This window comes from Hemiscyllium ocellatum, chromosome 42, assembly GCF_020745735.1.
Source record: "Hemiscyllium ocellatum isolate sHemOce1 chromosome 42, sHemOce1.pat.X.cur, whole genome shotgun sequence".
In the NCBI taxonomy this organism is placed as follows: domain Eukaryota; kingdom Metazoa; phylum Chordata; class Chondrichthyes; order Orectolobiformes; family Hemiscylliidae; genus Hemiscyllium; species Hemiscyllium ocellatum.
The window spans coordinates 29,058,610-29,073,284 of NC_083442.1; the positions used below are offsets into that span (position 1 = coordinate 29,058,610).

General features: G+C 44.3%; 1 protein-coding gene across 1 annotated transcript in view; it reads left to right on the forward strand.

Annotated features, from left to right (window-relative positions):
* Window positions 1-14,675, forward strand: part of duox (dual oxidase) — an 82,002-nt gene that overhangs the window by 11,546 nt on the left and 55,781 nt on the right. Inside the window, exons 7-13 of the mRNA XM_060853674.1 lie at window positions 386-552; window positions 985-1,045; window positions 1,162-1,258; window positions 3,203-3,293; window positions 6,140-6,242; window positions 11,078-11,243; window positions 12,593-12,772. Coding sequence (XP_060709657.1) covers window positions 386-552; window positions 985-1,045; window positions 1,162-1,258; window positions 3,203-3,293; window positions 6,140-6,242; window positions 11,078-11,243; window positions 12,593-12,772 — 865 coding nt within the window. The remainder of the gene's footprint in view (window positions 1-385; window positions 553-984; window positions 1,046-1,161; window positions 1,259-3,202; window positions 3,294-6,139; window positions 6,243-11,077; window positions 11,244-12,592; window positions 12,773-14,675) is intronic.

A 14,675-nucleotide genomic window follows, 5' to 3' on the forward strand; every position in this document is an offset into this window, starting at 1 on the left:
CCAATCTACAGTACACAAGGCGGGGGGTGGGTGCGGAATACAACTTCTCAACAGCCCTCTTTGGGCTGTTTGGGGGACAAAGAGGGGAAGGAAGACAAGACATGAACTTTGTTAGCTTTATTTGATCAACTACATAGAAAGAGGTTTCTTAATGAGGATATAATTGTAGATACGTTCTCACCAACCTGTTCAGAGATGTTATTGTACACCTCTGGAGTAGATATGACCTTGATACAGGTTACCTAGTCCAGAGGTAGGGACACAACCACTGCATCACATGTGTATAATTGTAATCTGGTGCAAATTCTCTGCAAGGAAATAGAATAAATAAAAACTCCAGTGAGCCTCTGTCAGTTGTTGAATGAAAGTACCAAATCTGTTCTAGATTTTGGAAATGCAGCAGCCAATGAAAGCCCATTCATCATGGCAGAGAGCGTCATTTGGTTCCGCTATCACAATTACCTGGCTTCTCAGTTTGAAGCTCAGAACTCCTCATGGTCGGATGAAGATATATTCCAGCACGCCAGAAAGTGGGTGATTGCCTCGTTCCAGGTAATTTGGTGAAAACACAAATTTACAATCAATGCTATATATAAACCACACTGTTAACATCAGCCTTCATTTAAAATCTCATCATCACCTTGCTCTGTAGCCGCCACCCACTCAACAATTTCCCCCCATCCACTCTACATCCTCCCACTCTGGCCCCTTATCCACCCCGATTTTAGTTATTCCAGTATTGGCAAACATACCCTCACCCACCAAGATGCCAGGATCCTTTTACAAACCTCTTGTCCCCTTCTGAAAATCAACCACTTCAACTGACGTCATCATTCCCCAATATCTCTACATGTACCAAACGTCGCTGATTCCAGTCTTGAGTTGTTTTAAAGACATTATTTATTCAGATGCCAAGCTGGTGTTCCATGCCAAGTATAAACCCGACCTGTACTTCTCCTCTAACCATTAACTTTATCTTTGCAGAACATTGTACTTTATGAATGGTTACCGAAATACCTGGGAACAAACATACCTGACTATACTGGTAAGATGCCTGGAATGTGATTATCTCAGATGTAAAAAGTTAAAAGGAAAACTTTCTGTGCTGGTTCAGTTCAGTTTCTCTCATCAAGACTGTAAATCCTTTCCTGGGTTTCACAGGGTACAAGACGTTTGTTGATCCTGGCATCTCGCCCGAGTTTCAAGCTGCTGCCATCAGATTTAGTGCCAGTCTGGTACCTCCAGGGATTTACATGAGGTAACAAGGAGTTGATACGCCGTTGTTGTTTATTTTAACATCATTTGTTTCCTTTATTTTCCAATATGGTATTTATTGGCTCTGATTTCTTAAATTTCCACTTGGATTGTTATCCCTTTCGGAAAGATGTCACACCTGAACAAGTGGTTGACTCTCTTGCTTATGAAAGATTGAGGGATTTGAGCTTGTCTTTTACTGACTCGAGTGCAGTGCCAAAGGAGTGTTGTACTGTTAACAGTTCATCTAATGGGTGACTCATTGAACTGTTTATCTAACTCTTGGTTTAGAAAAATGTAAAACATCAGCACATGGAGAATTCCCTAGCACACTGCTGACATTAACCTCTCAACAAAAACAATGAAAATAGATGATTTGATCATTTATCCCATTATTATATTATTTGTGGGATCTTACAATGGGCTCCCATGTTTCTTACCTCATAGCAGTAACAACGCTCCAAAAGTCTTCATTTTGTCTTTAAAGTCCCTGTCTTAAAATAAATGTTTCTTCCATGGGATGTGGGTGTCGCTGGCAAGGCCAACATTATTGCCCACCTCTAATTACCCTGCAGGGGGTGCTGGTGAGCTGCCTCCTTGAACTGCTCGGTCCATGCAGTGTAGAGAGACCCACAATGCTTTTGGGGAGAGAGTTCCAGGATTTCGATCCAGTGTCAGTGAAGGAATGGCGATATAGTTTTGAGCTTGGGCTGACAAGTTGGCAAGTATCATTCGAGTCGCTCAAGTACCAGGCAATGACCAACAAGAGAGAATCTAACCATCACTCCTTGACATTCATTGACATCACCATCACTAAATTCCCCATGACCAATAATCTGAGGGTTATTATTGACCAGAAACTGAACTGGATTAGCTGTAGAAATACCAAAGCTACAGGAGCAGGTCAGAGGCTAGGAATCCTGCAGCGTGTAACTCACCTTCTGACTCCCAAAAGCCTGTATACCATCCACATAACACAAGCAAGTGAGGGGATAGAATATTCCCCATTGAGCTGGATGGGTGCAGCTCAAACAGCATTCAAGAGGCATGACACCATCCAGCCCACCTCATTGGTGTATGACCATTCACTCCTTGCAGCACCGATGCTCAGGAGCAGCAAAGATCCTGAGAAAGCAGCTTCCAAATCTCTGACGATCCGAGTAGAAGGACAAGGGCAGTAGATATGCCTACATGATTCCCTCCATTCATCATCATACTTGGAAATATATCGCTGTTCCTTCATTGTCACTGGGTCAAAATCCTGGAATTCCCTCCCCAAAGGCACTGTGAGTCTACCTACAACATATGGATAGCAGAGGTCCAAGAAGGGGCAGCTCACTACCACCTTCTCAAGGGCAACTAGGGACGGGTAATCTCTGCTGGTACAGCCAGTGATACCCACATTCTGTGAATGAATTTTTAGACAAAGCCACTGTGGTGTGTGATCTGGAGGGAACTCGCAGGGCGTACTGTTCCATCCTCCAGTTGAACAGGGAAGTGCATTTAGGTATGTTCTGCCCTCACTGAGGTTCCTTTTGGCATCTGATTGGGTCATCTTCCCACTCCCAGGGTCTGGTTAACATGATCTGATTTGAATTTGGTTTGCTTTATTGTTGTCACACGCACCCAAGTACAGTGAAAAGCTTTGTTTTGCAAGCAGTACACGCAGATCATAGCAGACAAGGATGTGCAGGTAATAGGGTGCCTAGACAGAGGGAAGCAGACAGGTTTCACTGGACAGGAGGGGTGCAAAACAAAATCAACATTATTTGAAGTTAGAGAGTTCATTCAGCAGTCTGATCAAAGCAAGGAAGAAGCTGTACTTGAACCTGTTAGTGCATGTGTTCAGGTTTTTGTACCTTCTTCTCTACAAGCTTTTAGATCATAGTTTCAGCAAGTCATCTTATTACTGATGTCTGGAAGTTTTTAAAATTTCGGTTCATTACAGAAACAGGACATGTGCATTCCGTAATGTCACCACCATCGACAACAGGGAGTCTCCTGCACTTCGAGTGTGCAACAACTTCTGGAGCAGACAGGTACAGAATTCAAATGGTCAAACTCCTAAGCTCATATGCAGTAATGGACTAGGAATGGTGGAGGCAATTGTAATTCTCCACAGCTTTTCTATGCCTCTACTCTTTGATAGCAAAATATGATGCAAGGACACTATGGCAGACTTTTATAAACCACCAGTTTGAACTCAACTAGAGTATGGTGTCCATTTCTGGGCACTGGATATTCGAGAAAGAGAGAGAGAGAGCAGACGTGGTTTTAGTGTGAGTAATTCCAAGGATCAGGGAGTAAGCTTATGAGGATAATAGAGGCTGCCTCCCTTTTGAGAAGATTGAGAAGATATGTGATACAAAACATGGAAGCATTGTAAACTGTGAGGGGGATGGTGTAGAACTCCAAAAGGATATAGACAAGTTGGTGGAGTAGGCAAGTTAGTGTCATGTTGGTAGGGAGAGCATAGACAGAGAGTCCAAATAGGGGGCAATATGAACAGTATGTTCATTCCTAAGTATTTCTGGAATTTGTTAATCCTCAGCTGGGGAGTTGAGAGGTCATAGCCTAGTTGTATTATCACTTGACTATTCATCCAGAGACCCTGGTAATGTCCTGGGGGAGAAGAATCCTGAAAGAACTGTGGATGACAGAATCCAGATACAAAACAGGAGTTGCTGGAAAAGCCTGAGCAGGTCTGGCAGCATCTGTGGAAACAAAGCAGAGTGAACATTTCAGGTTCAGTGACCCTTCCAATGTTCAAGGATCTCTGACTCAAATCTGCCATGGCAGATGGTGGAATTTGAATTCAATTAAAAAAACATATCTGGGGCTAAGGATCTAATGACGACCATGAAGCCATTGCTGATTGTCAGAAAACCGCATGTGTTCACTAATACCCTTCAGGGAAGGAAATCTGCCATCCTTACTTGGTCTGGCCTCCATGTGACTCCAGCCCAGAGCAATTTGGTTGACTCTCACCTGCCCCTCTGGGAAGTTAGGGTGGGTAATAAATACTGCCCTGGCCAGCAACATCCACTCCCTGCAAATGAATTTGTAAAAATCTAAAGTAATATGCAGTTGTGGGCTCCCCACTCCAGCACTGAAGTGATTGCATTGGAGGGAGTGCAGGATAGATTTTGCAAAATTAGGTCCTGGGATAAGTAACTTCTGTTGTGAAGACAGATTGAAGGATTTGAAACTGTTCTCCTTCAGGAGGAACAGGTTAACAGGAGATTTGAAAGAAGTTTTCAAAATCATGGGGTTTCTGGATAGAATGGATGGGGAGAGATTGTTCCTGCTCATGAATGAGAAGGCAAATCTTTAAAGTGTTTCACAAATGCAGCAAATATGTTGTGACTAAAATCTTTTTTTAACTCAGCGAGTAATTCGGGTCTGGATCCTCTGCCTGAACGTGTGGTGGAGGCAGATTTAGTTGAGGCATTCAAGAGGTCTTCGATTGATTATTTAATTAGAGACCTTGCCCAAGAGTCCAGGGAAAAGGCAGGAGAATGGCAGTTCATCACTCTGCCCATTGGTTTGCTGGTGTAGATGCATTTGGCCAATGGCCTCATTTTGTGCTGTGATTGATAGAGCTCTTCAAATCAAGAGAAGTCTGGGCAGAGTGTACATTGAAAGATTGTTGCTGGTGGCGGAAAGGTCCGGAACTCAAGGGCACTGGTTTTAAAGTGATTGACAACAGAACCAGAGATGACATGAGGAGGAAACTGTTTTACATGGCAAGTGGAGAGAATCTGGAATGTTCTGTCTGAGACTGCGGTAGAGGTTGACTTAGTTTTAAAGGAAATTGAATAATTATCTATAAGGAGAAAATTGGCGAGGCCACGGGGATAAAGATAGGGGAGTGAGATTCACCAAATCATTTTTGCAGAGAGCTGGCATGGATGGGATGGGTTAAATGGCCTTCTTCTGAGTTAGAGGAGAAAGTGAGGTCTGTAGATGCTGGAGATCAGAGCTGAAAATGTGTTGCTGGAAAAGTGCAGCAAGTCAGGCAGCATCCAAAGAGCAGGAGATTCGACGTTTCAGGCATAAGCCCTTCTTTAGGAATGGCTTCCATTCCTGAAGAAGGGCTTATGCCCGAAACGTCGAATCTCCTGCTCCTTGGATGCTGCCTGACCTGCTGCGCTTTTCCAGCAACACATTTTCAGCTTCTTCTGAGTTAGGTCTATTCTGTGGGTGAACAGCGCTCCTGTCACTTACCTTGCTGGTCCTGATGCACTTCACCAAGTGATTGTGTCGCTGGTACATAGGTCATTGTTAAATGTGGCTATCTGCATTTGGCAGGTCTTTATAGCCTTTATAGCCTGTTTTCGTATTTTGGGGAGCAAGATTTTCAAATTGAAACTTAATGAAGACTTACGAGCTGTTGCCAGTGATATGATCTGTGTTGGACACAGCCCAATCCCCAAACAGAAGAAGTGTGTCTTTGGTCTTTTATAAAGAATATCAGAAACATCCTCTCCGACAGTTGAACGAGGACAAGTAGGGGATGGGCAATAAATGCTGGCTTTGCCAGGGACGCCCACATCCTGTGAATAGATACTTTAAAAATTACAAGGTATTGCTCAACCATGAACATTACGTTAGTCAGGCACAAAAACCATTCAATGACATAATTGAGGGACAGGTGCCAATTGTTGACAAATGGGACTAGGTTAGTTTAGGATATCTGGTTGGCATGGACGAGTTGGACTGAAGGGTCTGCTTCGGTGCTGTCCAGCTCTATGACGCTATGACTCTAAATAAATGATATAAATTTTAATCCTTAGAAGATGCTCTCTGCCTTTTCAACAGGTTTTTTTTTTGAAGTTGTAAAGAGTGCAGAAGGTTGGAGGGTTAATTGAGTTTTTTCTTTCAGAGGGCAAATCTTCAGACCGGAGCTGATGTGGAGGAGCTGATTTTTGGGATGGCGTCTCAAATCGCTGAGAAAGCAGACAATATTATTGTGGAAGATCTCAGAGGTGATCTGTTTATTGAGTGTTTTTTGTTTACCAAAACCGGTGATAGTCAGTGAGAGATTCTGGGTCAGCCACTGTAGTGAAAAGGAACTGAAATTGTACCATCAGTATTCAAACTTCTGGACTGCAACATATGTGTAAAAGTGTATGTTGCCATAACGACTTGAATTTCTGATTGGATTACAACACACCTCATCAACATTGCATCAGTGTCATAAATCAAATGGCAATTATTAAGAACTAATTATAAAAAGAATTAGGACATTGTTTTTCTTTCAACAGAACTCATTATATGTGGTTAGAGTTAAAAAATCACACAACACCAGGTTATATTCCAACAGGTTTAATTGGAAGCACACTAGCTTTCGGAGCGACGCTTCGTCATCAGGTGGTAGTGGAGGACTCAATCATAATACGCAGAATTTATAGCAAAAATTTACAGTGTGATGGAACTGAAATTATACATTGAAAAATTGATTGTCTGTTAAGCCTTTCATCTGTTAGAATGCCATGATTGTTTCAGTTCTTTCATGTGTAAATCACAAAACCTTTTTTCTAAAAGGTTGCATTCTCGGGTTAGCTGTTAACAATGGTGATAGCTAGACAATAAGTTGAAGGTGTTGGCCCCCTGTGTTCTCTGTCCATGCCATGATGTTTAGATTGATTCTAATCTAAAAAGTGAGATAACGGAGTTTTCCATAAATTCATGCAGTTTTTGAGCTCAGAGTTTTACATGAATGCATGCAGTGTTTGAGCAAAGTACAATGTAACTCTGCAAGTACAAATTCACCCCACAAAATATATGGGTGCATGTGGGTCTTTGTCTGTCTGTGTGTGTCTGTCTGTCTGTCTGGGTTGGAGGTTGTGAGTGTGAGAAAGTGTATGTGTGTGTGTAGTGAGTGTAGAGTGTCTTAAGTCTGGTGCATGTGTGAGTGTGTGTGACTGTAAGGGGGTGTGTGGGTGTCTGTGTGCGCGTCTGTGTGTACCTGTGTCCGTGTGTATGTGAAAGAGTGTGTGTGTGTGTGTGTGTGTGTAGTGCAATGGTAATCACCTGTAATGTGACATGAATCCAAGGTCCCGGTTGAGGCCCTCCCTATGGTTACTGAACTTAGCTATCAGCCTCTGCTCGGCCACTTTCCTCTGCTGCCTGTCCCGAAGTCCACCTTGGAGGATGGTCACCTGAAGGTCTGAGGCTGAATGTCCTGGACCACTGAAGTGTTCCCCAACTGGGAGGGAACCCTCCTGTCTGTTGATTGTTGTGCGGTGCCCATTCATCCGTTGTCGTAGCCTTTGCTCAGTTTCCCCAATGTACCATGCCTATGGGCATCCTTATCTGCAACGTATAAGATAGACAACGTTGGCTGAGTCACATGAGTACCTGCCATGTACAAGGTGGGAGGTGTCCCCACGCGTAATAGTGGTGTCTATGTCCACAATCTGACACGTCTTGCAGCGCCTACCCTGACAGGGTTGTATGGAGTTGTCCTGAGAGCCAGGCAGTTTGCTATGAACAATGATCTGTTTGAGGTTTGGCGGTTGTTTAAAGGCAAGTAGTGGAGGTATGGGGAAGGTCTTGGTGAGGTGCTCATCCTCATTGATAATGTGTTGCAGGTCACGAAGAACATGGCATAGTTTTTCAGCTCCTGGGAAATACTGAACAACGAAATCATTATATATGTTGATCTTTCCACACTCTATACTATGGAGATCACAGAGGATGGTGTAAGAAAAGAATTAGCCTACTGCCTTTATTGGTTAGGGAACTGAGTTCAAGAGTCAGGATGTCATGTTGCAGCTTTATAAGATTTTGGTTAGATTAGATTCCCTACAGTGCGGAAACAGGCCCTTCAGCCCAACCAGTACAAACCGACCCTCCGAAGAGTAACCCACCCAGACCCATTTCCCTCTGACCAATGCATCTAGCACTATGAGCAATTTAGCATGGCCAATTCACCTGACCTGTACATCTTTTGACTGTGGGAGGAAACTGGAGCAAACTCCACACAGACACTCGCCACATTTGCTGGAATTGAACCTGGGACCCTGATGCTGTGAGGCAGCAGTGCTAACCACTGAGCCACCATGCCACCCCTTAGAGTACACTTACATTACTGGGAGGATGAGGAGGAGGGTACAGAAAAGGTGTACCAGGATGCTGCCTGGATTAGAGCTATAAGGAGAGGCTAGAAAAACTCAGTTTATTTTCTCTGGAGCGACCAAGGGGAGACTTGATAGAAGTCTATAAAATGATGAGATGCATAGATAGTCAGAATCTTTTTCCCATGTTGAAATGTCTAAATCTAAGGGACATGCATTAAGGTGAGAGGGGGAAAATACAAAGGAGATGAGAGGGACAAGTTTTTTACACAGAGAGTGGTAGGAGTCTGCAATATGCTGCCAGGGGTGGTGGAGGAGGCAGGTACGATAGGTTTGTTTAAGGGACATGGAGGGATATGGACCAAGGACAGGAAGGGGGAATAATCTAATTTGGTATCAGTTTAGGCACAACATCGTGGACGGATGGAACCTTTCCTGTGCTGTACTGTTTATAATATTGTTTACTATTATTGCTCCTTTGTTCTAATCCTTTGTTCCTTTTTCATCAATTATATAAAAGATTTGGATGGGAACATAGGAGCTATAGTTAGTAACTTTGCAGATGACACCAAAGTTGGAGGTGTAGTGAACAGTGAAGAGGGTTACCTCAGATTACAATGGGGATCTTGATCAGATGGGCCAATGGGCTGAGGAGTGGCAGATGGAGTTTAATTCAGATAAATGTGAGGTGCTGCATTTTGGAAAAGCAAATCAGGGCAGGACTTATACACTTAATGGTAAGGTCCTGGGGAGTGTTGCTGAACAAAGAGACCTTTGGATGCAAGTTCATAATTCCTTGAAAGTAGAGTTGCAGGTAGACAGGATTGTGAAGAAAGTGTTTGGTATGCTTGCCTTTATTAGTCATTTAATTGAGTATAGGAGTTAGGAGATCATGTTGAGGCTTTGCAGGACATTGGTTAGACCACTTTTGGAATACTACGTGCAGTTCTGGTCTCCTTGCTGTAGAAAGGATGTTGTGAAACTTGAAACGGTTCAAAAAAGATTTACAGGAATGTTGCTAGGTTTGGAGGGTTTGTGCTATAAGGAGAGGCTGAATAGACTGAGGCTATTTTCTCTGGAGCATTGGAGACTGAGGGGTGACCTTGTAGAGGTTTATAAGACCTTGAGGGGTATGGATGGGGTAAATAAACAAGGTCTTTTCCCTGGGGTGGGAGAATCCAAAATTCGAGAGCAGAGAATTAAGGTGAGAGGTGAAAGATTTAAGAGGGACATAAGGGGCAATTTTTTCATGCAGAGGGTAGTGCTGGATGGAATGAGCTGCCAGAGGAAGTGATGGAGGCTGGTACAATTGCAACATTTAAAATGTATCTGGATGGGTATATGAATAGGAAGGGTTTGGAGAGATATGGGCCAAATGCTGGCAAATGGAATTAGATTAATTTAGGATATCTGTTTGACATGGACAAGTCAGATCGAAGGGTCTGTTTCCATGCTGTACAACTGTATGACTCCAATCACTGTATGTCTGTAATCTCGGTGACTTTGGACTTACCTTTTACTCTCTTTGTAAAATTAGTAAAATTTGTAAAATTACCCTTTGTAATATTAGTTAATCATGTGGGAATTCAGAACTTAAGTATTACTGAAAAAGGCCACATTTTGTCACAGCTTCTTGTCTTGCACTCATCAGGATACTTTCTAAGAATACCAGTTCAAGGAGCAACAATATTTTGTCCATAAGAGAGTGCAGCTTTTACTTCACATGCAGCATTGATGTCATTTCCACTCGACACTGGCTTGCTTTTTTGCAAATTGTTCTGGATGCAAGCCGAAAAGCTTTAACAAAACTTACATTCATTGAATAAAATGAGACGAATGAAGATAAAGTGAGATGGAGAGGAGCATTGGGTACCGTACTACACTGTAGAGGGAATGCTGTCAACCTTTGTGAAGAGAATAAGAGTTGTTTTCATTCTAATGCTGCCATATAGCTCAGTGGTCAGTGCTATGGAGACCAAGTCAACAGTTCCTGAGTTCAGTCTGCAATCCAGCAACTTGTGGACAAAGTTAGATTGATAGTAACTGCAGCTAACCATATGATGTAGAAGCAGAAGATGTCCATTCAACCCATCGAGGCTGCTCCACCATTTAATGCGATCATGGCTAACCTGAGAATCCTCAACTTCACTTTCCTACCTTTTTCCCATATTGTTGATTCTCTTACTGATTAAAAAAATCTATCTATCTCAGACTTGAAAGTGAAGCTGGGGTGAAATATTGGGAGATTTAATACATGCTAAATATTCAGGTGGTCAGGAAATCTTGATGCTGATAGGGTGGTGTGATGGCTCAGTGGTTAGCACTGCTCCACACAGCACCAGGGACCTGGATTCAATTCTACCCTCAGGCGACTGTCTGTGTGGGGTTTGTACATTCTCCCTGTGTCTGTGTGGGTTTCCCCCGGGTGCTCTGGTTTCCTCCCACAGTCTGAAGATGTGCAGGTTAGGATGGATTGGCCATGCTTAATTGCCCATGGTGTCTAGGGATGTGTGGGTTAGGTGGCTGGGCCATGGGAAATACAGGGAAATAGCATTTGGAGAGTGGGTCTGGGTGGGGTGCTCTTCGGAGGGTTGGTGTGGACTCAATGGGCCGAATGGCCTGGTTCCATACTATAAGACTCTGAACAGAAAGAGGGTTATCTAAAACTCACAATCAACAATATAATGTTGAGTAATTTTCAGAAACAATGGTTTATTAACAAATTGTGTAACTGTGTTCAGACTACATGTACGGGCCGCTGAAATTCTCTCGGTCTGATCTGATGGCTCTCACCATCCATCGTTCCCGGGATAATGGTCTCCCGACGTTTAACACTGTGAGACGCGCCTTTCAACTTGCTCCGATTAACGACTGGACTGACTTTCAGCCCACAGCCGAGAAACAGGAGGTTAGTTCATTTCACAGTGATGCCCCCACTAAACTCATGGTACCACTTTGACAACGTCGCTTTGTGGGTGCTGAGAAACCTGAAACAGAAGCGAAACAGTCTGGCCGTTCCTATTCAGGTCGGGGAGCCTCTGTTCAGAGACAAATGGGGTTATCTTTGCACGTCTGTACACTCCCGTCAGAAGAAGAGGGCTCTTGCTTCACGTAACCTGTCCTTTAAAGTAAACCTGAAAGAACTGCAGATGCTGTAAATCAGAAACCAAAACAGGAGTTGCAGGAAAAGCTCAGGAGGTTTCGTAGCATCTGTGAAGAGAAATAGTGTGAATGTTTTGGGTCAGCAGAGTTCTGATGAAGGGCTACCACACCTGAAATGTTAACTCTGATTTCTCTTCATAGATGCTGCCAGACCCCTGCTGAGCTTTTCCAACAACTCCTATTTTTTGTTTATAAGACCATAAGACATAGGAGTGGAAGTAAGGCCATTCGGCCCATCGAGTCCACTCCGCCATTCAATCATGGCTGATGGGCATTTCAACTCCAATTACCCGCATTCTCCCCGTAGCCCTTAATTCCTTGTGACATTAAGATGTCCTATAAAGAACCCCTTAAGGGTAAGGGCCAAGTGCTGTTCAGTTGGCTGAGCCATTGGTTTGCAATGCAGTCTTGCACAAGAAGTGTGGGTTCAATTCCTCCATTGGTATGAAGGTCCCACTTTCTCAACCTCTCCCCTCACCTGAGGTGTGGTGACTCCAAGATTAAAGCACCACCAGTCGCCTTCCTCTTTCTCTCCTTAATGCGAGAACACCCCTGTGGTCCGGTAAGACTATGGTGACTTTACCTTTGACTGGTGTAGGCTTAGTGTAAATTTGGTGATACAGACTCAGTGTGGGCCGAAGAGCCTTTTCTGAGCTGTATATTTCTATGCGGCTTGTTGTGAGATTATTTTTGATAACATCTTTGTACTTTGGGATAATTCTACTCTGTTAAAGGTGCTATGTAAATACAAGTTGCTCTGTGCAGAGTCAAAAAGTGTGGTGCTGGAAAAGCACAGCCAGTCAGGCAGCATCCGAGTAGCAGGGCAGTCAACGTTTTGGACATAAATTAGGTCTCGCACATCGACTCTCCTGCTCCTCAGATGCTGCCTGACCGGCTGTGCTTTTCCAACACCACACGGTTTGACTCTGATCTCCAGCATCTGCAGTCCTCATTTTCTCCTGCTCTGTGCAGACTTTCTATTCGCACACTGGTGAGAAATTAGGAAAGAATTGGAATTGATGATGTGCAATTTTTTTTCTCTCTCATTCCAAATTGCTGAAACGCCTGGGTTTGGCTCATTTCATTTTCACTGTGCCACAGCTCTTCAGGAAATTGGCCCAGGAATATGGCGACGTCTCTGAGCTTGAATTGTGGCCAGGTGGACTGCTGGAGAGTGATGGGGCGCCAGGAGAACTCTTTACTCAAATCATCATCGAGCAGTTCCAACGTATACGAGACGGAGACAGATACTGGTTCGAAAATCAGCAGAATGGGTATGAGCTCTCTCCTGCCAACACTTGCACTGTCGTGTATAGCTGCAACAAAAGCACAGAGTCATAGAGATGTACAGCATGGAAACACTTCCTTCGGTCCAACCCATCCATGCTGACCAGATATCCCAACCCAATCTAGTCCCATCTGCCAGCACCCGGCCCAGGAATTCTGTAGCACGGCGTTGTTTAGCGTATATGTAGGGGAAAAGAAAATCCCTGCTGTTTGAAATGACCGAACTCTGTTTGCTTTCGGAGCCAGTCTCTGGAAGTGGAGGGCGAGATCTGCTCCAAAAGTTGCCACAAGGATTAGATTAGATTAGATTAGATTACATACAGTGTGGAAACAGGCCCTTCGGCCCAACAAGTCCACACTGACCCGCCGAAGCGCAACCCACCCATACCCCTACATTTACCCCTTACCTAACACTACGGGCAATTTAGCATGGCCAATTCACCTGACCTGCACATCTTTGGACTGTGGGAGGAAACCGGAGCACCCGGAGGAAACCCACGCAGACACGGGGAGAATGTGCAAACTCCACACAGTCAGTCGCCTGAGGCGGGAATTGAACCCGGGTCTCGGGCTCCCTAACGCAGGCTGTGGAAGGCAAGGCAAACGAAATGAGGAGGCTAGATAGCTATCGCTGCACAGCGACCATTGAAAGTACGTTAGAGACCAGACTGAATACTTTAAAATGTTTTTTGGCAATTTGACAGGCATTGTAAGGATTACTTGATGGAGGCGAGAGGGGAGGATCTGGAGCGGGTCCAGTTAACTGATGAAGGGAGGATTATCGTCAACTCCCTGCAAGAACTCAGTCAACCACAGCTGACTCGAGTGATTGTTTTGTTCTTTTTAACCTGTCCCGGACTGATAGCTTCCTCCATTGCTCCATTTCCAATTCACTCATTCATTGCCTGTCATCAGAAACAGGAGCAGGAGTAGGCCGTCTGGCCCCCCCTCCAGCCTACTCCGCCATTCAATCAGATCGTGGCTGATCTTTTCATGAACTCAGCTCCACTTACCATAACCTTTAGTTCCTTTACTGTTCAAAAATCTATCTTTGTCTGAAAAATTAAACGGGCTAGCCCCAACAGGGCAGCGAATTCCACAGATTCACAACCCTTTGGGTGAAGAAGTTCCTCCTTAACTCAGTCCTAAATCAGCGCTCCCTTATTTTGAGGCTATGCCCCCTAGTTCTAGTTTCACCCGTCAGTGTTTCAACCTCCCTGCCTCTACCTTATCGATTCCTTTCATAATTTTAAGTTTCTATAAATTCGTCCCCACCCCCCCCCCATCCCGCATTCTTCTAAATTCCAATGGGTATAATCCCAGTCTACTCAGTCTCTCCTCATAAGCCAACCCTCTCAATTCCAGAATCAACCTCGTGAACCTCCTCTGCAACCCCAGTGCATCCTTTCCCAAAAAAGCCCACAACTGCACGCAGTACTCCAGGTGTGGCCTCACCAGCTGCAACATAACCTCCTTAAACTCCATCCCTCTAGCAATGAAAGACAATATTCCATTTGCCTTCTTAATTACAGCCTGTGTTCTCATTTAGCCTTTGTCTGTCGCCTTGGAGTGTTTTGGCTGGTGTGTGGGTGAAACTGAAAATGAGCCGAGGCTAATAATGAGCAGAATCACAATGGTCCCCAAATGCACATGATACGCAGTTTCATTAACAACTGTACATGAATGCTGAATGTGACAGTCATTGACAGGGGCGGCACAGTGGTTAGCACTGCTGTCTCACAGTACCAGGGACCTAGGTTCGATTCTGGCCTCTGTCTGTGTAGTGTTTGCACATTCTCCCCATGTTTGCGTGGGTTTCCTCCCACAGTCCAAAGATATGCAGGTCAGGTGAATTGGCCATTCTGAACTGCCCATAGTGTTAGGTACATT